A 26,022-nucleotide genomic window follows, 5' to 3' on the forward strand; every position below is an offset into this window, starting at 1 on the left:
AAATGTATGAGTGAATGAATATGGAATTCTTTCCCCCAAAGAGATTAAATTTCACCAGTGAGATAAATAGGGAAGAATGGAGAGAAGATAGCAAAATAATTGAATAAACAATAGTAACAGGCATTTAATATTACACATATTGCCACATCCTATGTCAATAAAGTATAAGCACAGATACAGTGAAATAGATAAAAATGCTGTGGTGAGAATTTTCGGGAATTCTCTTTGAAGTTTAACACTCCCTGTAAGTCCTTCAGACTTTTTTCATAGTTCCATTCTACTTTCCACTCAGTTCTTAAAACATACATGCATACACACATACTCATTCTCATAAGAACTATTGATTTAAATTGGAACCAGAGAAATGTGATCAATCAAATTATGTTATGCACTTGTATAAATATGATATGGTGAATTCCTCTATTATGTATAAATATAATGCACCAATTAAAAGCTAAAAAAATAAAAACTAAATGCAAATGGCTAAGAATGATTCACACACAGAATTCTAGATACTTGGAGTATATGATAAATAAAACAGGAAAGCTAAATAAAAGACTATGTGTTCCTCTAAAATTATAAGTTCAAGAACGGAGTTTTAAAAAATTATTTACTATATCAGCCAACTAATGGCCAGCACCCTACTCCTTTCCCCTATTTGCAGCTATGGGGGACCTACATTAGGTCTAACTTGCCATGTGTATATTAATATCACACTTGAGACATGAAACCTCTAACAGCTTCCTTTAATCTACTGCAGTAGGTGCCTCCCCATCTTTTTTTTTTATTTTTAGTTGTACATGAACACAATGCCTTCATTTATTTTTATGTGGTGCTGAGGATCGAACCCAGTGCTTCACATGTTCTAGGCAAGCGCTCCACCAATAGGCTACAACCTCAGCCCGCCTCCCCCCTTTATTGAGTCTTCCTCTTTTCCTTGGATTTCCTTTTATTCCAGTAGTCACCAGCTACACCTAACTCAATTCCTACCCGAAATTCCCGACTTCTTTGTCTCTCATGTCTATTTTTAATCTGTATCACCTGTTTTTCATTATTAGCAGACATAAGGGATAAAGAATCTTATGAAATAGTTATTAACTCAGTCCCTGTAACATCACTAGATTTTACTTCATTTTCATTCTCAATACTGGTCAGTAATATCACTGTTCATGTTTGACTCTTCATCACATTGCCCAGAATGACTATTCTTGAAATTTCAACTCTCTTCTGGCTCCAAACTAGCATCCTACCACTTCTGCATTCCAATGTCATCAGAATTTATTCTACTTAAACTTAATTGCTTTAAATTGAAAAAAAAAAGAAACCTTCAGAAAAACTCCTCTAGTTACCCTCTCAATTCTACCAATTTATTCAAGCCTGAAATTTTAGAATATTCTTTCATTCTACTCTTAAATCTTCTCTATAAGGGCTCCCACCTCCAGTTCAGAAACATTTCCTGGTTCTTCACTACCTGCATAATTAAGCTCAAACTCATGGCCCTAATACTGCCTTCCCCAGCCTACTTTTCTCCACCTTTATAAATCCTGCTACTCTGATTGAACTTAAGCTATCTTCTGACTCTATTCAAAATAGTTTGAAATTTTCAGTCTTTGGGCATATTTGTTTGCTTATTCACTCCCCCACCCCACCCCCTGCACACACACACACAAAAAAAAAAATACCCTTTTCTATCTTGAAACATTAGTCCATAGCAACTGTTTTCTTGGAATCTTTGCTGAAAAACTCATCCTGCCAGCCTCCACATCTAATGAACTTGCCATTCCTGAGATGCAAAGTTTATTCTCAAGTAATATTGCTAGAAAATGGCATGAGAACGTAAGTCTCAGCTGTCCTGTGCTCAGACTTCACCTCTCAAAGCTGTCAAGTAGACATTTTGTCTTTGTCCTTCTACAGCAGATTCTTTCATGATTAGTTTTTAAAATAAAAATAGCAAAGAGAAACACGCAGAATGTTTGATCATAGACTTGTAAAATGAGCGGTTTTAATTTTGCTTTAAATTCTTGCATTTCTAATCTTTTGTCAATGTTTGTGATCATAAGAATACATCGTTTATAGCACTCTTATCTTTAAAGAGTTCTCTATTCAAAAGTGATGTTTCCATTATCCTATAGATAAATTTTAGTCCATTTTAGTAATTCCTTTCAATTTTGTATTTACCCAATTGTCTGCTTCCAGTTGGTCAGCTGTTCCATAGGTTTTTATTTTTTCCAATCAATTTGTCATTTTTCAGTTCCAACAACTATATCTTTGCAGTAGATACTTTTGAAGACTAACCTTTTCAGGTTTTTTATAATAATATAACCAGTTTTAATAAAAATAAGGAATCATTGCTGTTTTGATCCTTCATAAACCAAGGGAATTCTGAGCTATTGTTTATATCCAAGAATGCTCCCAGTTGCAAGTACTACAAAACCTAACTCAAATTGTCTGAAAAAATAGGAAATATATGGACTGATGACAGAAAGTTAAAGCGGATTAAATTGGCTGATTCAGAATATCAACTTTTTCTTTAAGACCATGTTACTTCCATCTTTTCACTCTGTCATCTATTACGTAATATCATGAAATAGGCTGATTGACAGGAATAAGAATCTCAATGTTTCCTTGTTCACATGCAATAGAAGCTACTAGCCTCTCTCCCCCAACTATACAATGAATGTCCACCCCTTCATCTGGTCATACCAGTTTAGATCATGTTCCTTCTTCTGAACCAACACTCATTGCTCTAAGATTACCCTGATCTGATTGATTCTGGAAGCTAGGTCTAAACCAATCACTAGATTGATTGATGAGAGTGTCAAGACTGACAGATTAATCAGGGTAACCCAGATAATGGGAAGGAGGAAAAAGAGGTAATTACAAACAGAATGCTGGGACAGATAAAATGAATGACAGGGAGTCAACCACAAAGACCATTTCATCTCTAACATGCCGTTTCTACCTATAAATTCATTCTCAGTTGAAAAAAAAAAATCATTTGTCTCTGCTCGTAACTTTTAATCTTATGAAATCTATGTGTTGTCTTTGCTGAATTATTTGAAATAGTGCTACATGACAATGAATAACAAGGAGTGAAAACTAAGTTATAAATGCAAATAAAAATGAGACTCAAATCTGAACCCACTTTTGTAGTATTATGTACCAATTTTAGGTGAGTTGCCTGAACTTTCTAAGACTTCATATTCTGTTTAGATATACATGATAGCAGAGTGTATTTTGGTATAGTATATGTACATAGAGTATAATTTCCCATTCTTGTGGTTGTACATGATGTGGAGTTATACTGGTTTTATATTTACGTACAATATAAGAAAGTTATGTCCAATTCATTCTACCATCTTTCCTATTTCCATCCTCCCAATAAAATATTGAATTTGCTAATAGTACATTTTTGTTGTTTTCAAATTAGTTACATATCTTTCCACATTTATTTAGATGAAATCACATGTGTACATGAGTTCTTATTTTCATTGGAAAGAAATGCCTTGTGAAGTTGATATTGTCAAAATTACCAAGTAGTGAGAGGCCAAGTTAATGCTAGTAATGGAATCATTTACCACTTTTTACATGTGTTACCCTACATGGTACTCACAATGAGACTAGTATTATCATCCTCTCTATATAATGTAAGAAATTTGAGACTTAATGAGTTTCAAAAATCTGCCCAAGGCGCTAAAGCTTTTACAGTAAAGGGTCAGGACTATAATAATTTTTTTTCTGATTCTTTGTACAACTCTTATATTCTATACATCATTTTTTCTTGAAATACATACATAAAAATTTCCTATACATCTTGTACAAAATATAGTTTCTTAAGCTCTAATCATAGAAATTGAAATTCAGTAGTTTTAGGTAAAGCTCAGAAAATCCACATTTTCTTTACAAACAGCCCAGAAATTTCATTTTCAGTGCTCATCAAAATCAAAGTTTGAAAGACACAAACATCCTCCTCCTCCTTTTTTAAAGAAATATACCATAGACAAGTTAGTATCTAATTAGTGGCATTTAAGAAAGATTAAAATGCAACATGAGATTTATATATCTATCATAACATATATACATATATGAGAGGGTATTCTTTTAGAATAGTGCTATATAATTTGTAAATATGAAATACTTTTTCATATTTGTATACCTTTTCACTGGATATCAAAATATTAAGTCAATAGCTATACTAATCTGTTAATAAAAATTATTCAATCCTTTATTACAAATCTGTATTGTAACACACTATGTTTTAAGTAGTGTCCTAGGTACTAGGAAGACAGTAGTGAAATAAATTTAGAACACAATTCCAACCCACTTGTACCTACAAGCTAAAGAGCAGAGCCCCCATTAATAAAATTATCACATAAGTAAAAAATATTTTAATTTTTATTTCAACTATGAATGAAAAGTATATGGGTACAATGAATACATAAAATACAGTAAATTTACCTATCAAGGTGGTCAGAAAGATTTTCCTAAGAAGGTGAAACTTGAGCAGAGATTTGAAATATGAAGCCTAAACAGCTGTTAAATAGGCAAAGTGAGGAAAGGCCAGAATTTCATGCTGAGGGACAAGTTACACAGACAGGATTCAAAATGTTAGGAAAGGTTCACTTAAGTTATAACAGTAAATAAACCCAAGAAAAAACCCAGGCTTCATGAGACACAATGAGGACAAAGAAGAAATTATTTCATTCTGCCTGGGGTTGGACTTAGCCATCCCAGTATGTCAAGAGTATATCAGGAGATATTTTCTTACATAAAAATATTCTGTCAATAATACCATACTTCCTACATAGGGGCATACTATAATTCCTCATAATTTGGTAGAAACCTCAACAACCAGTTGTTAATCTAGTCACATTGTTGATTAAATATTACTTTTTATTGAAATATTTTGATGTTTACATATGGCCTTTTCAATTGAGTCTATAGAATGTAGACTTCTGTAGTGGATGGTTCACTGGAGATGAGTTACATGCATGATAAAAATATTATATATATATAATTTCTTTGTAGTCTGAATTATTGATTTTATTCATCTGTGTTCTGGACAGTCACTAAGCCTCCTCTTCATTTCATGTTAGAAGGACAGCTGAAGGACTTTACTTTCATTTTAACTGACATGCTGCTCCCTTCCTTTCTACTGCATATTTCTGGATGTGTTTAGAAAAGACATCTGCCCTGGAGAATTATTGACAGGCTTAAGAATAGAACAAATTTAGAACAATACAGCATTTTTAGTACCAAATTTTCATTTCAGTTTTAAGTGATATGAAACAAAGTTTCATTAAATATTTTGAATTCTAACAAACTTTAATTTTACTTCTAAAATTCCTGCATGAGGAAATCAAGAGGAGAGTCCCTCAAATCAAATAAACATGAAAACAAATTGAATACATTTAGAAGGTAATAAATGTTTCACAATAGGGAAATTTGTTGAATCAGTAAGTCTTAAGCAGAGAACATGACCTTATCTAGATGAGAAAAAGCCAGAAATATTTCTTGGCTTGGGAGTCAGCCTCAACATTAGCAGGAGGTCCCTCAGTGTTCTTCGTGAAGGGTCAGATGCTCACACCACAAGAACTCTAAGTGGACAACTAGTGGTAGATAGGGAGTGCCAGCAATATTATCAAAAGTAGTAGTACATAGCTCATTGCTACCACACTGTAGTAAGTGGACTAATGTGACTGGTTGTCAAGACAAAAACCTATCCCTACTTCATGTTTTTGTAGCCAATTCTTACCCCAAAAAGCAGGAAGATACTTTCAATGTCTTTGAGACATTTTGTCTCAGGTACTCCTTCCTTATCTGAAAATAATAATAATTGAACTACATGACTTCAGTTAAGTTAAAAATTCCGAGAATCTGCAATGCTGATGAATTAGTCTATGAAGCCTCGGGTCCTTGTTTCAGGTCTCCAGTAATGATAATCACCATGTTAGAGGTTAAAGGAGAAATGTTTCTAATTCATTTTACAGCTTTAAAAGGCAGTGGCTCCTCAACAAAAGAAAATTTTGTAACTGAACATTAGGTCACTAGAATGAGTAGATCTGCCGGCCATCTGGTGGCAGTACTGGGCAGAACCTTGACTGAGGGTTTTGGGGACTGTCATTTGCTCTGTAATGCTCAACATGAAGATATGAACAGACTATGCCTGTTTTTCTAAATTTTCTATTTTCCAATAAATATTTATTTTACTGATTCTACATTATAGCATTGTCCCTGGGGAGGAAAAAAAAAGCATTCCAGATTATTGCCCATCTGACACTGAATCATTACAGCTATGTATAGCGTGTAATGAGATTTTTGCTAAATGGATGGCATCTGTATCAGATGTAGATGCTACTGCTGCCACCATTTGTTGCCAGTAAGATATGTTTCTCCCAATCTATGTTCAAAGATGTCAACATGCTTTTAAGAAAACTTTTATTGCTTGATTGTTTAAGTCAAAAGATGGTAAAAATAGGACCAATATTAACAGGTATTAAAAACAAAATATTGACTACTAATATGTAAATACAATTCATTCCTAAATATACAAAGGAAGCTATAAATATACAAAGGAAGCACTCAGTATATAGTATCTAAAAATATTTCCCCAGGAGTACATCATAGATAAGCCAAGACAAATGTAATAATGATAGTTTATTTTCATTATTACTATGGTTAAAAAGTATAATTTTTTAGGAGGTAAATAACACCACCAGTATTTTTTTTTTAGGAGTATCATTACAGTAATCTCTTCACAATTCTTTCATAATTTACAAGGATTTTGAAAAATTATCTGTCTACAGGTTATAAAACTCTAAGTTCTAATAAACCTTACTATTAAATCACATTGTTTTCTTCATAGGTAGCTATTCTTTCATTAGTATTGCCATTTTAAACATGAAAAAATATCACTATGCTAATAATTTAACAAAAAATATTATATAGCATCTTTGTCTAATATTTTATTTTAAAACATCTTTGTAAAAATATTTATTTTTTAGTTGTGGTTGGATACAATACCTTTATTTTTATTTATTTATTTTCATGTGGTGCTGTGGATGGAACCCAGGGCCTCACATGTGCGAGGCGAGAACTCTACCACTGAGCCACAACCCCATCCCTTAAAACATCTTATTTATAGTTATACAACATTACAAATTCAAAATATAACTCTTCCTCTTCTTCCTTCACTTTTCCTGCTTTATAATTTGCAAATATTTCTTAAGGACCTAATATATGTCAAGTACCATGTTGAGTGGAAATTACAGAAAAATAATTATAACCAATGTAACAAGTATTACCATGATATGAAATACATTTCTGAAGCACTTTCTTTTTTTAATGAAAGATGGGTCTCTGCCACTGGATTTTAACACATGATCAAAACCCCATCTTATTCTTAGGCAACCACTTCCCCTTTGCCACCTCCGGTGGTTGCTCACAGTGGTACACATTACTAGATACTCAGTGAATGTTTGTTTAGTCAAATTGGATATCCTTAGGAAAGCACTTAACACATCACAATATAGAAACTTTCTCTAAAATAATTTTAAAAATAATTTTAGAATCAATGTATGCTTATTATAGACTTAGAAGACCCAAACAAATATGAATAAGGTTTAAATCATCTAGCCCCATATCCAAGTAATGATTTATTTTTCTCCATTATTTCTGTTGCATACTTGTCACATTACAACTGATAACATTCATATTTACATGCAATTCTGTAATCCATTTTATTCACTTATTAAATTATGAACATTCTGCATGTTATTAAATAGCCTTTAATACTAGACAGCTTAATGGAAGCCTAATAGTTTATCATAAGAATTTATAATTTAAACATTATATGATTATTAGACAATTAGTTGTTTAGAATGGTTTATAATTATAAATAATTGTACAGCCGTAATCAGTATCCTGGGTACATAAATTTTTATCCCTGTCACTGATTATTTTGCTAAGGACCATATTTTGGCAAATAGACACATAGAATAAAAAGAACTTAAAGCTTTATTATGTTGTAAATTTCCAAGAACATATTTTTTCCAGCCAAAGATTTATAGTAATTAGTACCCATTATTAAAAATATATCTTTACTTTTTAAGAGAGCCAATCAACATTTTTAGAAATTTAATGCTCAGAAAGATGAAATTTTTCAATAGTTGTTTCTTCAGTGTTTCTCAGACTTCGCATAGGCAGTTGTTAATAAATTTCCTTTGAAGAGATGAATAATTAGAATATATGAAATGAAGCACTACAGAACAGCTTAATAAATGAATTTGTTGGCAAATTGTCAAAACAAGGCATTTTGAAGCCTATTCCAACTAGCCATTGCTGTGACAAAAGTTAGTAGCTTCAAAAATCCATCTACTCCTTGCTTTCATGGTTTAGGCAGTCAATGGACACTGCTAGGCAGTTCATGCCTAAGGTTTCTCATGCAGATGCCAGCATCAGCTGAAGGTCTCTTCCCTCACTTTGCCTGGGCTGGGATGCCTAGAATAGCTGGAGGCAAGCTGGGTGTATCTACCTCTTCATAGGCCCCTCCACATGGTTAACTTGGACTTCCTTAGAGAATGGGAGTCCCAAACTTTCACTTGTTTCCCACAACATGCCTTCCAGGAGACCTGTGTGAAGGCAAAGCTTCCTATGACCTTATATCAGAAGTCACACAGTGTCACATCTACCATTATCTATTGAATCCATACAGGACAGCCCAGATTCAAGGTGGGTCAAAGAGGAGGCTCCACTTGTCAAATGGAAATGAGTTACACTTAAAGGGAAGAAAGGAAGCGAGGGTAATCCTCTTGGGCACAGGCTACCACAAAGTCTTTATTCTTCAATGACATCTCTGTCTGCTATATAATTTAAATGTGCCTTTATGACACACTTTTTCATTCCTTCCTTCTTTCAGTGGAAACTGCTTCCTAGATTATTAATAAAAGGAGATAGGGTCTCTGTACCCCTTTCTTCTTTATTTTATTAATTTTTATTTATATATGACAGCAGAGTGCATTATAATTCTTATTACACCTATCAAGCACAATTTTTCATATCTCTAGATGTATACAAAGTATATTCACAGCAATTTATGTCTTTTTACATGTACTTTGGATAATAATGTCCATCACATTCCATCACAATTTGTAACCCCATACCTCCTCCCTTTCCTTCCCACCCCTCTGCCCTATCTAGAGTTCGTCTATTCCTCCCATGCTCCCTCTCTCCCTACCCAACTATGAATCAGCCTCCTTATATCAGAGAAAACATTCAGCATTTGTTTTGAGGGATTGGCTAACTTCACTTACCATTAGCTTCTCTAACTCTATCCATTTATCTGCAAATGCCATAGAAATTAAAGAAATGCAAATCAAAACTACTCCAAGATTTCATCTCACTCCAGTAAGAACGGCAACTATTATGAAGACAGACAATAAGTGTTGGCAAGAATGTGGGGGAAAAGGTACACTCATACACTGCTGATGGGACTGCAAATTGGTGCAGCAAATATGAAAAGCAGTATGGTCTTGGAAAATTGGGAATGGAACCACCATTGGACCCAGCTATCCCTCTAATCAGTCTATACACAAAGGACTTAAAAACAGCATACTCCAGGGACACAGCCTCATCAATGTTTTTAGAAGCACAATTCACGGTAGCTAAACTATGGAACCAACCTAGATGCCCTTCAATAGATGAATGGATAAAAAATGTGGCATACATACACAATGGAATATTATCCCTTTCTTCTTTCTAAAAAATCAGATTTTACAATCAGATCTGCATTCAAATCTGTTATGCCATTCACCAACAGTTCATTAGAATGGACTCCAATTTCTAGTGCCTAGCACAAACCTAACAAAGATATTGACTAAATAATTTATTATTTATTAAATAATTTCAAAGTTCATTATCCACTAGGAATACATTAATGTTTGGAAAACATTTAGTACAGCTCCTTAATATAGTACAGGAGAGTATGACAGCTATTAGTATTATTATTATATTCTTCTCATGATATTGTTATTACAGATGTTCTCCTTGTTCCTGTCACCACAGTCTAACAACTTTAGCAACTACATCACATTTATTTTTCTCACCATATGTATAACCACTATTTTAGTGGCTTCAAGACTGATACTGCTGACACATTAGACAAACTTTTACATCCCTAGAACTTGTCAACCTAATCGTTATTTTCTTCCCTTCTCTCCTGCAAACCAAATCATCACTCGAAACTATTTTACCTCTCAAGAAATAATAACAAATTCTGCCAATCTCCCTTCATAGACATGATCCTACTCTTACATTTCCTACAATAATAATCCCATCTCCTGACTCCTTTTTATTTGTCAGCACTTTCTGGCCTCACCTTACCTCCTACTCTACCTTGACTCCACAGTCACCCATGTCTTTAGTATCTTTGATGATAAAGACTAACTCTGCCAAACTCTTAAACCTTAACTTCTCGATTTCTTTTCCTGGTCCTAGCATTCCAGACCTTGTCAAATTCCTCAGTTCCCTTCAAAATGATATACTCCAAGCAAACTTGAACTCCAGTACTATTCCAAAGTCATTTTATAGCCTCCTCTTTGCACACTTCCATTTTTACTATATCCCTATCCCAACCCTTCCCTGTTATTCTCTAGGGTCACCTCATTTTCATCCCATCACTCTCACTTCTGGAGATAGTCTTTAAAAAAAAAATGTTTTTTCCCCACATACCTTTTTTCTATTTATTTATTTTTTATGTGGTGCTGAGGATTAAACCCAGGGCCTCACAAGTGCTAGGAAAGCACTTCACCACTGAGCTACAGCCCCAGCTTGACAGTCTTGTTTTCTACTTCAGTGAAAAAAAAAAAAAAAAAAAAAAGAGTGCCTTCCAAAATGAGCCTTTTTACTTTTGCAATCTCAAAGACTTTCTGTGTTAACTGGCTTCCCTGTTGCTTCCATCTTCTCTCTTGGAGGAAAAATTGCTACTCCCTCTCAAGTTTATCCTGTACTACTCTGTCCACAATCCCAACTTTCTGTCACCCTTCTGATGAATAGTCCATATCTATCAAATCTTTAGTCTCTACCATATGCTGCTGGTTCTTCTCAGCCTGGGTAAAAATGCTCATCCTTCATATCCTGAAAACATCATTTGCCCCAATGAGGCTTTTAAACTCTTTCTCCATCTCGTTGTTTCTTTCTTGTTGACAGTCTCAGAGGTCTTCACTAACTGCTCATTCTTTTCAGCACCAAATCATTTCTTAGCTCCTTGCAGTCTAGTAAAGTCCTTACCTCTTAGCCATCCCAATCACCAAATCCAGACAGCAACTTGCTACATGGGTAGCAAGTTCAGAAAATAACAACAATAAAGCACTTAAAGGTAGAATTTTTTTCATTGAAAATAAAAGCATTCTTGCAACTTGAATTGTCTACATTAAAAAACAGAAAAAAAATGTCAATGGGAACTGACATTGCTTTTAGCTATCACAATATAAATAGCTGTGCATTTTTAAATGCTATTAAAATCACTATTTTATAGTCAATAATACAATGGTACATTTCTCCTCAAATCAGATCATGGTTTCTTTTTAAAGATGAAGTTCATGTTCACAAAGATTAGTCATCACTACGCTATGCAATTCTTTCAAGATCAAAAAAGAATTAACCTCCTCTGATTCATTACCTACACTGCCTTACACAAAGATAAATAAAAAGAACCTAATTTCAGTCTTGAAATTTTCATCAACTCTACACATGTCTCATTTCTGGTATATGTCCTTACCTTATCAATACTATCATTTCTTCAGAACCCTTGTCTTTTGTTACAGTCTAAGATACTTAACAGAACACATCACAATTTTATATACTGTAGGTTTATTCAACATGAAAATGGGATTGCTTTTGTTTCTGGAAGCATTGACTATCACTCTATTGTAACCTCTGTAAGCTGTGATAGATTTCAACAACTATAGTTGATATTGATGTTTATACCCTGTATCTGCTTCTAATTATTTTTTTCTTTTCCTATAAAACATAATGCTAATTGGTAGTTGCCTCCAGGCACAAAACATCAGAAAACTATCCAATCTATAATTAAATTCCCTGCAAAAATCCTAGAAACCAACTTGCATCCCATAATTTTTTGCTGTCAATTTTCATTACTAAATACATATTTCATTAAGATGATTATGTAGTTTGATGAGATCCACACTGGCAATACAATTTCTTCTTGCTCCTCATAATGAGCTGTACTTAGCTTTGCCCTTTGCCTTTTGCCTTCAGGTCCCCCAGGTCCACCTGGAATAGTAATTGTGGAGGAAATCACCGACAGCACAGCCACACTCTCCTGGAGTCCGGCAGCTGACAACCACAGCCCAATCTCCTCCTATAACCTGCAGGCTCGCAGCCCCTTCTCCTTGGGCTGGCAAACTGTAAGAACAGGTGAGTCCCAAAGCAACATCAGACACAACCATAGCTTCCTATCTCATGATTAATATCTGTTTACAATCTCACTAGGATCTTTTCTAGGTTCTGAAATCTTGTTATTATTTAATGCACTATTGACCACTGTTTGCTTCTTTTTATGAACTGAAAAAAGCAAGCTACCTTTCTTTCCTCTTAGTTTCCAAACAGGGAGCACATCGTGTGTGTTTGTTGAAATCATTTTGGACTTACATAAAAGTTGTAAAAATAATACAGTTTCTTCGGACCCACTCCCCACCTTCCCCCAATAATAAAATCTTACACAGCCACAATACAGTTATCAAATCAGGAAAGTGACATTGGGACAATTCTCTCAGTCGAGCTTCAGGCCTTATTTGGATTTCACCCAGTCTGATAATGCAATTTTTCTTGGTGCGTAGTTCTGTGAAATTCTTTGTAATTTTATTTTATAGATTCAAGAAGCCACGGGAAAATTGGATATAGGAGTGTTCCATTGTCCCCATTCCTTGTGCAATGCCTTTATAGTCATATCTATTTATAAAAAAATCTAACATAAATTGTATTATTTAAAACATTATAGTATTTTAATGACCACTTTTAAGATGTTTCCATTATAGTTGTATTATTCCAAAAATTATTTTCATCTTTTTATATTTTAAAACTAAATTCCCTCTATTTCTTCAATGCACTGTCCAGCAAGGACGTGTAACCCCAAACTCACCTCCTGACAGTAAGATATGCATTTAACATGGTATTTGAAAAGTGTGTAAGACCATAAAATGAAATGAACTTTAAAATCACTCTTTTAGGTATTTAGGATACATTGATGAACACTGACAACAACAACAACATCTCTGCCTTTGTAAAAATTGCACTGTCATCGTGAGGATAAATAATCAACAGAAAACAAAATAAGCATATAAATTGCATAGTATGTCAGAATTTAATGTGTGCTGTGGGAAAAGAAATAAATTGTGTTGATATGGTATGGTAGAAGTATACTGGTAAAGCAGTATATTAGTTGGTGTGGGCATTCATAGCAAACCATAGACTGAGTATGTTGAACTGAAATGTATTTTCTCAGTTTTGGAAGTTGGAATTGCAAGGTCAATTTTCTGGCTGACTTGGTTCCTGATGAAGACTCTCACATGCAAATGCTCTGGTGTCTCTTTTTATAAGCATACTAAGAAGAGAACACCCTTTTGTGATTACTTAAAACTTTAATCATTCCTTAGAGACCCCATTTTCAAATAAAGCAACCCTAGAGGTTAAGGATTCAACATATGAATTTTAGAAGGACACAGTTCAGTTCGCAACAGGAGGTTATAATTTGAAATAGAATGACCAGCATATGCCTCATGGAGTTGGTACATTTGAGTGAACTTTTAAAAGAAATGAGGATTTAGCTATGCCAATACCAAGGGAGAAAGCAGCCCAAGTAGAAGGACGAACCAATGTGAAAGTATCAGAAGACTAATGAGGCAGGGGCAGAATGAGATTTGGAAAAACGGTAGAAGATGAGTTTGGAGAGATGTTGGCAGTCCCACATCCTGAAAGAATGGAGAAATACTGGAGAACTGATATTCCCTATCTTTTAATACATTCATTCCAACTATGTTGGAAATAGATTATGAAACAGGTAAGGAGAGGGGGCACTGCACTGGTTAGGAAGCTATCATTGTTGAGAGATGGTATTACTTCAGAGTGACAAAGGACAAGTCATAAAATTGGTCAGAATTTGAAACATTTGGAGTCTCAAGTTTGAGGTTTAGGATAAAGTTATAAATTGTAAAATTGTCACATAAATTGTATTTAAAGCCATAAGGTTTCATGTCAACTCAAATAAAATAAATATAAATTAAAGAAATGAGTATGAAAATCCAGTCCTGGAACATTCCAATAGTAAAAAGTTGTTGAGAAGGGTAATCAGCCAAAGGATACAGAGAGGAAGTAATCATTGGGAGAAAATCAAATCAAAATAATGTGATTTGTTGGAAGGAAAAAAAAATGAGACTATCACAGAAGAGAGTAAATATTTCAAATGTGGCTGACATGTCAAATGAGTACTGGAATTGACCACTGATTTTAGTTATATGAAGACCATTGGTGACCTTGATAATAACAGTTTTAGTCCCATGATAGTCAATAATATCTGATAATAATAATTCAAGAGATAATGGGAGAGAAATTATTACAGAAAATTGATAGGTTTTACTGCAAAGGGAAGTAAAGAAATAAACATATTTTGAGGTCATAAACACCATAATTTACTTAGGGATTGGAGTCAGACAGGAAGAAATAAAAGTGTTCAGAATGGCTCTAAGATTTTGGCTACATCTGTTAGAAAGAAACTGTCATTCCCTTAATGAGTCCTTCAAAACATTATTCAAGTGTAATTGTCTAATAGGCCATTGAACATGAGTCTGGAGTCTAGCCAAGAGATTCATGGCTGAAAATATTGGAGTCATCAGCATAGAGAGGGTGTTTAAAATTATGAGACTGGATAAGATCACCAGGTAATAAGAAAATGGGGAAGAGTGGCACTGGGATGTTAGCAACAGAGCCTGATAAGGCACAGTCAGGCAGGTGAGGGCACCTAAGCTGTGAAAAGCATTTCAAAAGGGAAAGTGATCAATAGTGTCAAAGGATGATGACAGGTCAAGGAAGATGAGGAACTGAGACCTGACTTTAAAGTTTCAATAACAGAGACCATTGGTAAGCTAGACAGAAGATAAGGTGGAAAGCTGGAAGTAAGAGCATGATTGGAGGGGGTTCAAGAAAGAATGGAAAGAAAAAAAAATCCACAGGCAGAACAAGAGATTTTTGCTCTAAAAGAAATAGAAAAACTAAGTGAAGACTAGAAGAAAAGGAAAGGTGATAAGAGCTTTGGGAGTTTTTTGTTTGGTTGGTTTTTGTTTTGTTTTGTTTTCCTATAGGAAAAAAAATACCTGCATACTTGTTTGCTTATAGAAAGCATACATTATCTGCATTTGGAGGCTGTTTATTCTTCTATGCAATATCTTAAGAGAATCAGCCCTTGAGAAGGGCAAAATGTCCTCAATTCCTATTAGAGTAAAAAATTGGAAGAACAGAACATTCAGAGAGGACATTAAGTGTAGAAGGGATTTTGCTGCCGACAGATCATGACAGATCATGAATCCAAAGATCACAGTAGAAGAGCTTCAGGAATTAAGGAGGAACACAAGCTGGGTAGAAAAGCAAGTGTGCTAAATTCTATGGAGATAAGAATAAAAGTAACAAGGTGGAGGGGCGCAGATGTCTGAAATTGCCTACCATAGCAGAATGAAATGAAGCAACAAGGTAAATCCTGGTGGACCCAAGACAAGTGTTGGTGAAACAGTGTAGAAGGGAGCCAGAGAGGGTGTCTGGGAATCTTGTTCCCACCTTGACGTGTGGCAAGGATAGCTCAGTACTTCCCCAATATATGGATTGGTGGCCTTTCTCCTATATCTCAGATCTTTGTGCTCCAAGAACAGTGCTCACTTTCCAGTGCAATAAGAGAAGGTTTTCCCCCACCTCTTCATGTCACCACTTACAACAATCAGCCCTGCAATTCTGTGAGATTTATCAGGCAGGCCATACAGCCTGTGCTCTGTTCACTCACCTTCCATGGAGCTGCTAACTTGGTAACTTTCTATACATTTCAGAAGAGACTCTCATGCAAAATTCAAGATGAATGAATCCCACTTTGCCATAGTAAAACTGAACTATCATCAAATCAACAGCCTTACCCCACTCACATTTGTCCCCCCCACACACACACACACATCACATAGAAATCAAGGACTGATATCATCTCAAGATCTTTACACATAAGAATATGGAGAATCTCCCTTTTTATTCACATAAGTTCTAACAATATTTCCTAGAGAGCAGAGATGAGCAATAAAAGCAGTTCTGAATAGTGCTTATACACTATATAAAAAGTATTTCACTACATGGTAATTGTATTGACAATTTTACCTTTTGATAAAAAAAATAAATGTAGTACAAAATATGATGAAAAATGTAGTCACTATGAGAAGAAGTGAGAATATCCACTTAGATCCCACAAGTAGTTTTTAAAATAGAGAGCTATATTCTTAATTTGCTACTTGGAACTACCAAGTAGCAAAATATATTTGTCAGACCAGGACAGGCAAACTGCTCAAGAAATTTCTTAGAAATTGAAGAAAAACTCTTTGCTTAAATTATTTTATGACTTGGTCTCTTATCTGGAGTTAAGAGTTGATGAAATGATTTTTAGTATAGATAACGACAAGTTATATAATGACCAAACATAAGTAAAGAATTTTAATAAACTCCAGTAAACTTTGACACTTGCAAGCACTTATTTCCTGAAAATTGATTTTCATTTTGCTACTGACACTGGAGGTGGTGCCATGAGCATGTGTTGTGAGGAGGTATGAATCTGCCTGCTGATTATGTCAGTAATAGTGATATCTTTGAATGCCATTTATAGTATTTTTATAGTCCTCCTAATGACATAAAATATCATTCCTCTCTATAGTCCCAGAAATCATAACAGGAGATATGGAGTCAGCCATGGCAGTGGACTTAAACCCCTGGGTAGAATATGAGTTTCGGGTAGTAGCCACCAATCCAATTGGGACTGGAGATCCAAGCACCCCATCTCGGATGATCCGCACAAATGAGGCAGGTAAGAATTTAAAAAGTTGGAATTGACTTTGAAAGCAAGTTGAATTAAGCATGATTGCTTTATTGCTTGCTTTAATATAATTTGTCCTGATGCATTTACCTAGATATCATAAAATCATTTCCTTTAAAATAATGCTTTCACTTTACTTGTTTTCAAAACTTTTTTTTCCTTTTGACCACAAATACAGGCACGTGGATGCTGCAATTTTCTACCAACCATCACAGCATCTTCAAGTTAGCATGAAGTCAAAGCAATTAGTTTCTAATTCTAATTGTATACTTATACTCTATACATCCACAAAATCCAGAATGGATTTTTCTTCTTTTTCTCCAGTGACAACATCCTCCTTTAATTATAACCTACTTCCTTATTACTCCTTTATGCTGACCTTCACCACCTAACCTGTATAAATTATACCTTGCAAATACAAACACAGTCCTTCCTTGACCTATTGCTTACTTGAAGTCTATGTGTATAATAAACACACATCTGCATTCTGACTTAGAATACAAGCATTTTTCTGGTCTTTTAGAATAAGTATCTCCGATAAAAAAATGTTTTTTTTAATGTAGATAAGAGGAATTAAAAGCTTTACTCAAAAAGTAAATTAAGCTATCTTTCTCATCACATGGAAAGAGTAGATGTACAAGGAACTAAAAAAAATTTACTAAGATTATTAATTAATTAATTAATTGTATGGATTAATCAGTGTATCTGTGAAATTTTCATACAAAGAGATTTTAGTAGATTTTATTACTTTGGACAAAGTCTATTGAGACATAAATTTTATAACCCTATAAAATTCTCTATTCATTTTATAAAGAAGAAAAGAGGTGTTCAGAGGTTTGTAACACAAAAGAATAATACATTTTTAGCAACACTGAATGCTAATTATCCTGAATTGATCATTACATGTTGTGTGTATCAAATGGGTACCATTTGTATCCATATATACACAATTAATATATACAATTAAATACAATTTATTTATGTATTAAGACAGTACCTAATAGCACCTAACAGAACACAAGGAGACACATGAATCAATACTTTGATGAGAGTAATATAAAAACATAAATGGGGAAGGTAGCAAAGTAGGTATTAGATCCAGGAAGGAAAAAAAAACTAATGTTTTCATACATATTTAATGATAATATGTAAAACTCAGAGAAACTTCATTAAAATGAAGATTTTTGTCATGTCTTCACTATCTTTTGGAATATAAAACAGTATCAGGAACTTGTACTCAACATGTCTTATTTTAAAAGGGAACATTCTTTCTCTTTCCTTTTGGCAGCCTTATCCATATCATTATCTAGGTCAGAGGCATATGTACATAGAAGACAGGATTAACTATATCCATTTTTTACTATATTTATAGACTTGGACCAAAATATGATTTGACTTCTAACAAATTAAACAAAATAATTATCAGCAAAATAAACTATCACAACAATTAAGCATATCATGTCTGACCCTTTAAAAATGAGAGGAAAGAATTCCAAATGATCAAGTTATTTCATTAAATACAAATAACTGTACAAAATATTTTCAGATTTTTTCCACATAAAAATTAAGCACCCAAGGGAAAAAATACATTACATATGATGGAAAATATTCATGCACAGAAAAATCCAACTTCTCTACTTTTATAATTTGCCTCTCACAAGTTGTTTTTTCTGCTACTTTTCAATAGTGTGAATTTTAAATTGAACATTAATTGGCTGGTTGGATTTTCATGCATCCATAAAATCAGCCATGCTTTCATTGTGTACAGGTGTTCATTAATTAAGAGCATAACAGGTTAGTCATTCCTCATTTTATGTACTCACTGTGCAGATATGGAAATGACTGCCAACAGTAATACTTATGCTCATATAATTTCTAAAAATCACTGCCTTATTTTGCATATTGTTAATTGTGTTTAAACAAAGACAAAGATTGCTGCCTAATTCAGAGGCTCTCTATAAATATTCGTTTCAAACGTAAATAATTCGTTTGGGATGAATAATCCTTTTAAACTTTTTATAGTATAAATTTCCTTGTGCTATTAAAAAGCTTTTTTAGCAAAAACGCTTTTAAACTAAATTATGTTCAGAAGATGCATTTGAAAGACTTCATCTGTTTCTGCAGCTTCCTCAATCATGTATTGCCTGTCTCTCCATTTTATCATGAGTTCTATATACATGACATACTTGAGTCCATTAAAATCTTATGGAAGAGAAATAGTATGAAAAATGCATGATGTACTCTTGTGAGTTGAAGGCTTGTGCTGCCCACTTTGTGCTTCTTTTGCTTAGATACTACCTACAACTCGAGCTACTAATGGTGTTGAACCAAGTGTTGAATTTTGTGCCTGTTTTGTCAGGCAGCACAGATTAAAAGGGACACCAATATCCTGAGACAGCCTCTCAAGTGATGCAGTCTGCCTCTATTAAGTGCATATCCTGTATTTTAAAAGATGAGTCTTTTCTAATGGACCAACTAAACTTTGAAAATTGACAGAGCTGCTTGGGAGGGGAAAGGTTTCACATTAGGATGTTCACTTGAAAATTTTATGCCTCTTTAAAATTCTCTTATTAGAAAATTCTAAATTCCAAAGCAGATTTAGCAAAGTATTTCAACCTTAGAATTGCTCCTTTCCGACACCAAAAAGTAACAAATGAATAATAAATAAATTTTCTTTGCAATTTTCCTCTAGGGTATATTTTGAATTTTGTAGTCATCAAAGCACTTTTTGTAGTCAATACAAGTAACTTAATTCAACTCAACTTCTTAGCAATAGGATATCAAAACAGTAATATAAATATGTATCTTTACATTAGTACACATTTATAGTGAAATTCGTACATGCTTTAATTAGAGACAGATAAATATCCCTGTGCTTATTAATTTATAAAATATGTTACTATTTTCAAAACAACATATAAATTATGAGACAATATAAATCCTTGGTTACTTAAAAGGATTATGTCACATTTTAAGAAATGAATTTGAAAAGTGCACTATGATAAAAATGGAAAAACATACAATGAATATAGCAACAGTTTTTTCCCTGAATGTCAATCTTCTATAAGTTACACATTTGTAACACTTGAAAGATGAATAAAAGAAGAATTAACTATGTAACTTGTCATTTAGAAAAGCATTGTATTCTTTATTGTGTAATATCTGTTGTATTCTTTATTGTGTAATATCCAAAACTCTTGACATAAATCCCAATATCTATTGTTATTTCAAACTTTAATTTAAATATATAAGTATATATAAATTAAAAATTGAAAATTTTTCTATACAAAAAATATATAAATATATATGTGTGTATAATATAAACATTTTAAAGGAAGCTTTATCTGTAATTATTTGAGTTTACATCTGAATTAATATTTTATTGTTCTATTTTCCAGCATTGTGAATATAAGTAATTTTGTTTAAGGCTTTGATTTTCCTACTTAGAGAAATGGGGAAAATATTACAACTTATCCCACTGGATAATGTGAATCTGACATAAGTTGTCTATGTACATATATGAATACACCACAGTGAATCTCACCATCATGTACACCAAGAAATTTTAACAAACAAAATAACTATGGGTAAATGGCAGAAAGATCAATAAATGGAAGGGGGTTTGGGAAAAGAAAGGGGAAGGATAGGTATTGTGGTCCTAATTAGAATAAAATACACCTCATGCTTGTATAATTATATCAAAGTCCATTCTATTGTCATATATAACTAAAAAGAACCAATAAAATAAAAAAGACAATGTGTATAAGCACTATGGCCATCATCATTAATTTAAATGATTTGTTATTTTATAAAATGGAAATTTACACAATAGTAATAATTCAGAAGTTTCTTTTTAAGGGCCCTTTTTCAGGTATCTTCTACATCTCCCTCCCAAACCCATGTCTGGCCTTCATATGATGCTTTTGCCTTCTTCCTGATAGCTAGTACTGAGTCCTACGTTATCTCAAATAATTTCCTTTGGTTCTTGTAGTATAGACAAGGCAAAAAGAGCAGAGAGAAAGAAGCATCAAATGAAATACCATGTATATTGTTTTTCCACAAATAGCTCCCCAGTTGCTTAGTACACTGAATTCCATCTATCATTCTCTTTTGACATTTTTCTGACCACACAAGGAAAAATATTTTTCTACATTTGAATGTACCAGATGGAAAATCAGATAAAAAAATCTTCCTTTGTCTTAATATTTTATGCACTATATTACACTTATGTACTGATGTGCTAAAGAGACTGGTTCCTATTGCAAAGTTAAATTTTTTAAAACAATGGGAAGAAACGAAAAAGAAAACAAGAAAGGGATAAACGTCCACTTAGGTGTGCAATGTGTATGATATGCTTCTCCTTGGGTATTGAAAGTCCACGTGATGGAATTTGTCCTCTGCCTTCTCTTTTGAAGTGCTTTGGGTTTGCTGGAGACATATGGCTCCCTAACACACAGTCTTACTGGGTGTGACTTCAACAAGCCTGTCCCAACCTACTTTCCATAGAGTCCACTTCAACCGTATCTCTTTCACATCCCCCATGCCTGTCCAGTCAATTCCTAGAAATATAAGATCTTTTTAAGAACTATTTTCATTTCTGTACTGATAGCTGGAATGGGACAGGGCATCCTACAAAACTCTGAAGCTTAACATCCAGGCAGAGTGTGATAGAGTAAGTATATGAACTCTACTTATTTTAAAGTCTTGCTCCTCTCCTTATTTATCTTGGTAGGAAAATCGCCTCCTCCCTCCTTATTGACAGTTGGGGTTGGAGAGAGAGATGCCACAGCACATCCATTTTCTAAACCGACACTCTTCTTCCAAAATAGCATTTCCTGAGCTATAATCCTATTTATATGAGCTAAAGAAAGATAATAGGGAAGAATCAGAAAACGGGTTACCTTATTTCTAAGCAAGTCTGCAGCCTTCTCTAGCCAGCCCCACTTTAGCTTATGAAGTTACATGTAATTCATTCCAAGTTCAGAAGAGACTTGTATAACTTCTTATTACAATTTCTTGAGTTCTTCATTGTCCTGTGACTCCTAATAAGATATTGCTGTTTTCACATATGTATCTTTATAGTTCTGGTTCATGATAGTTATTTAGAAAATTTTCTTGAGTTCAGAAGTTATGTAGAAGACAAAGAAATATTATTGTAATATACTCATGTACTTCTCTAATACAAAAAATAGTTTTTAAATGCAAAAAATACTATTGCAATATATGATAGGACTAGATTAGTTTTCTCTAGGAGTATATAAATTGGCTTTGTAAATGCATATAGTGGGTATGTGAAAGCCAAAGCAAATATGACTTGGATTAAATTATTTATTGGGACCAACTAGAAAATACAAGTTGTTAGGCAGTGCTGAATACAAAAAACAATCATAGGCTATGGAGTTTTTAAGGGTTGTTTTTCTAGTCAGTTTCTAAGAAAATGTTACATAGACAATATATTCAGCTGAAGTAATTGGGAAAATCTAAAAGCAAATACTATTAAATGAACATTATCAGCTTTCACAATCCAATGACTAATTTAATTATATTGTATAAGTGGTTCTCAGTAAGATGAAAAGAAGACAAAAATTATGGCGAGCAACAGACCTCTAAGACCAAATCTTGATTATTGGGGAAAAGAGAAAATAACAGTATGGCTCATATAGCAGACAATATTTAAAAATCATAAAACCACTTTGGTCCAGGCAAGTCTGTTCAATAAAACACAATTAAGAAATATATCTTCAGTTTCAGATACAGTTTTCAAGCTAAATGATAATTTTCACAAATGCCTTTTAGAAGGAAAACTGGTCATTATTAGGCAGGCGAGTCTTTGCTGCAAAGATCTCAAAGAAGAAACAGAGGATGAGAGGCAAAGCTATGGAAGACTTGAACACGCAAGATGGTAGGGTAATGAAGGGCTGTCAGCTCAGGAAGGAATCTGACACCTTCAGGTTAGACTTTTTCCTATCTTTCTGGTCCCTGAAGTGCTGCACATCAATTTCCAGTCCTGTGCTAAGTACTTGCCCTTCAATACCTCATTTGGTTTTCACATTAGTCTCTAAAACACTCTTATAAATCAGTTTATATCATCTATAGTGGTATAAACAGAATCAGACTTTTTAAAAAAATTTGCACAAGATTATCTAGTAAATAAGCAGTAGAGCTTGATTCTAACCTAGACCTTAACTTCCAAACTGATGCCTCCTAAATTGTAATCTCCTCGCCACACCTCCTCCTTCCTTCTTGCCATTTTCTTCTTCTCTTTTTACTACATTTATCTATAAGTCTCATTTAGAGATTACAAGGGAGTAAAAGCAGAGAATGAGTAAACTCTTACAAATAGATAAGAGAATATGAGTTAAGATAAACACCATAGCTTTACATCTGTATTCTTGACTATTGATCCTTATACCAAAGTTCAAAAATCATACAAATTCTACATTTCCTGAAATATATAACCATTTCTTCTACAAATTGAGAAGGGTATGTTTACTTAGATTTCCAAATTAAAACCAGCTGTGGGACTTGGGATATAGCTCAGTTGTTAGAGTCCTTGCCTTGCATGCACAAGGCCCTGGGTTCAATCCCTAGCACCACATACATACATACATACATAAAGCCAGCTGTGCCAAAACTAAAATCATAAGTCCCATGGTAACATCAAAACAGGGTTAACCACATATCCAAGAAAGACATCGTATTTTCAAGATCACACATGCATAGACTCATGCTGAATATTAGTGCCTGTTGGATGTCACCACTTTCTCTTTTGAGGATTTAAAATCAGCATACTACAGTGATGCAGCTACATCAATGTTTTGTAGCTACACTATTCACAAACATTTAAGCTATGGAGCTATCTGAAATGTCCCTTGGCAAATGAATGGATAAAGAAACTGTAGTGTATATATACAATGGAATACTATTCAGCCAAAAAGAATGACTTTATGACATTTGCCAGTAAATGGATGGATCTGAAGAGTATCATGTTAAGTAAAATAAGCCAATCACCAAAATCCAAAGATCAAATGTTTTCCCTGATATGTGAAGCTAACTCACAATAAGGGATAGAGGGGAAGAAGTTCAATAGAATAGATAAAGGGGAATGAAGGAAAGGGAGGGAGGATAGAAATAGGAAAGACAGTGGAAAAAAATCTGATATAACTTTCCGAGTTACATGTATGAATACACTACAGTGTGTCCCACCACAAGATTGGGGCCCTGATTATAATAAGATATAGTCCATACATGTATAATTTTATCAAAATGGACTTTACTGTCATGTATAACTAAAAAGAACCAATTAAAATTTTGAAAGAAAATTATAATTAGTAGTATTTTTCAAAATCCAGGTATTGTGATAAATAATTACAAAAATATGTTTTAAGTAGGTACAATTATCTTCATGAGTGACAGGAATGAGAGTGGTACAACTAGGACCACACCCAGATCTTTCTCTCACAAGAACCTTTTTACTATTTGTATACATTCTTATCTATTCTATTCATAAGAACAAAAGCAGGAATTGAATTTGTTTAGGAAACACCGTTGGTATTTTTTGAAACTTTAAAAATTTCACTTTTTCTATAAAATTCAGCCTAAATGATAACTAATAGCAATATCCATGTGCCTTGTACTTAAATTCTGGTAGGGGAAAAATGTTTAAATGTCCCTCTCCCCTCCCACCTATACTGTATAAACAACCTCCCTCCTGTCTTTCCATTCTCCTATACCTTCTTTCCAAACTAGTCAATAACCACTGAGCTCCTAAATTACACATCGCTTCTCACAGTCTCTGATAAAGCTTATTATGTAATAAGTCACTTAAACACCTGAAGTAAGAAAACTAGAAATTTTTCACAGTGGGGGAAAAAAGATGGGTAAATGATTTCATCTTTATCGCTTAGTTATTAAGTCATGTTGATAGTGTGGCTCACTTTGTTCTAACTGTTGTACTTACAAAAATATTTAGACATGCTTAAACTGAGGTGATATACTACATTTTGGTTATTCTGAGTATTTACAAGAATGTTTTCAAAGTTAAAGATGAAAAGAGTCAGTAGTCTATAGTTCAACGTGCCAGATAAGACCTCAAACAGTTAAGCCTTTGTAGCTTGTGGGAAAAGTATCAATTACATTATCCATTCATGGAGGATCACTGCCCAAAAATAAATTCAGAAGAATCAGGGCTTAACCTGCTAACCATGCATGTAAACTTGATTGTCTACGCTAACATGCTCATGACATTATCAGTGGCTGAGGGAAAAATGACCTCACTGCTTAAATATAAATCAGGTTCTCATTAATGCCACTGAAAATATTTGGTTTTTAACAAAATATGTATTTCTCTGTACTCAATGAAAGCATTTACTAGATGTTTCATTGCATTAATTTTATGCTTCTAACAAGAATTATAGGACTATTACACCAGAAGGGCTCTGAAAGATTAAGTCAAATTCCTTCATATCATAAGTAATGCTGTTTTATAAATAAAGGGCTATAATTAAAATTAGTAGACTCCATAGAATTTACTGCAGAGATTATAACTATATACCACCAACTTGAAAAGGAAATGAATGAGCCTGGGCTTCACTGATCATCTGCACATAATTAGGAAATTTAAGCCAATTAGAATTAGACTGCCCAAACAGTATGATCCTTACAACAAAATATAATGCCTGAGTTGTAGTTATTAAAGCCTTATGTTTTCTAGTAGTACTTCCCAGTATATCTAATAATAAGCTTTTTAAGTTTAGGAGCAGTTGGTGTTTTTCACAAATATTATTAAAACATAGTAAGCCATAATGCCTCTTGCTATATCACTTAGGTTTATTAAAATTGGAGATAGGAACTAACATTCTCCTTATGTCACTCTAACACTGACTATGGGCTAT

The 26,022-nt window shown here is 33.7% G+C and overlaps 1 protein-coding gene and 1 long non-coding RNA gene across 4 annotated transcripts in view; one reads left to right on the top strand and one right to left on the bottom strand.

The window, feature by feature from the left end:
- The window catches only part of Cntn5 (contactin 5), a 1,189,809-nt gene that overhangs the window by 1,111,034 nt on the left and 52,753 nt on the right, over positions 1-26,022 (top strand). For all 3 annotated transcript variants that reach the window (XM_078046906.1, XM_040285131.2, XM_078046907.1), the window contains 2 exons: positions 12,277-12,435; positions 16,970-17,119. In XM_078046906.1, coding sequence (XP_077903032.1) covers positions 12,277-12,435; positions 16,970-17,119 — 309 coding nt within the window. The remainder of the gene's footprint in view (positions 1-12,276; positions 12,436-16,969; positions 17,120-26,022) is intronic.
- Positions 1-26,022, bottom strand: part of LOC144377170 (uncharacterized) — a 227,194-nt gene that overhangs the window by 111,543 nt on the left and 89,629 nt on the right. The window lies entirely within an intron of this gene.

This window comes from Ictidomys tridecemlineatus, chromosome 4 (genome assembly GCF_052094955.1).
Source record: "Ictidomys tridecemlineatus isolate mIctTri1 chromosome 4, mIctTri1.hap1, whole genome shotgun sequence".
NCBI classification, from domain to species: Eukaryota; Metazoa; Chordata; class Mammalia; order Rodentia; family Sciuridae; genus Ictidomys; species Ictidomys tridecemlineatus.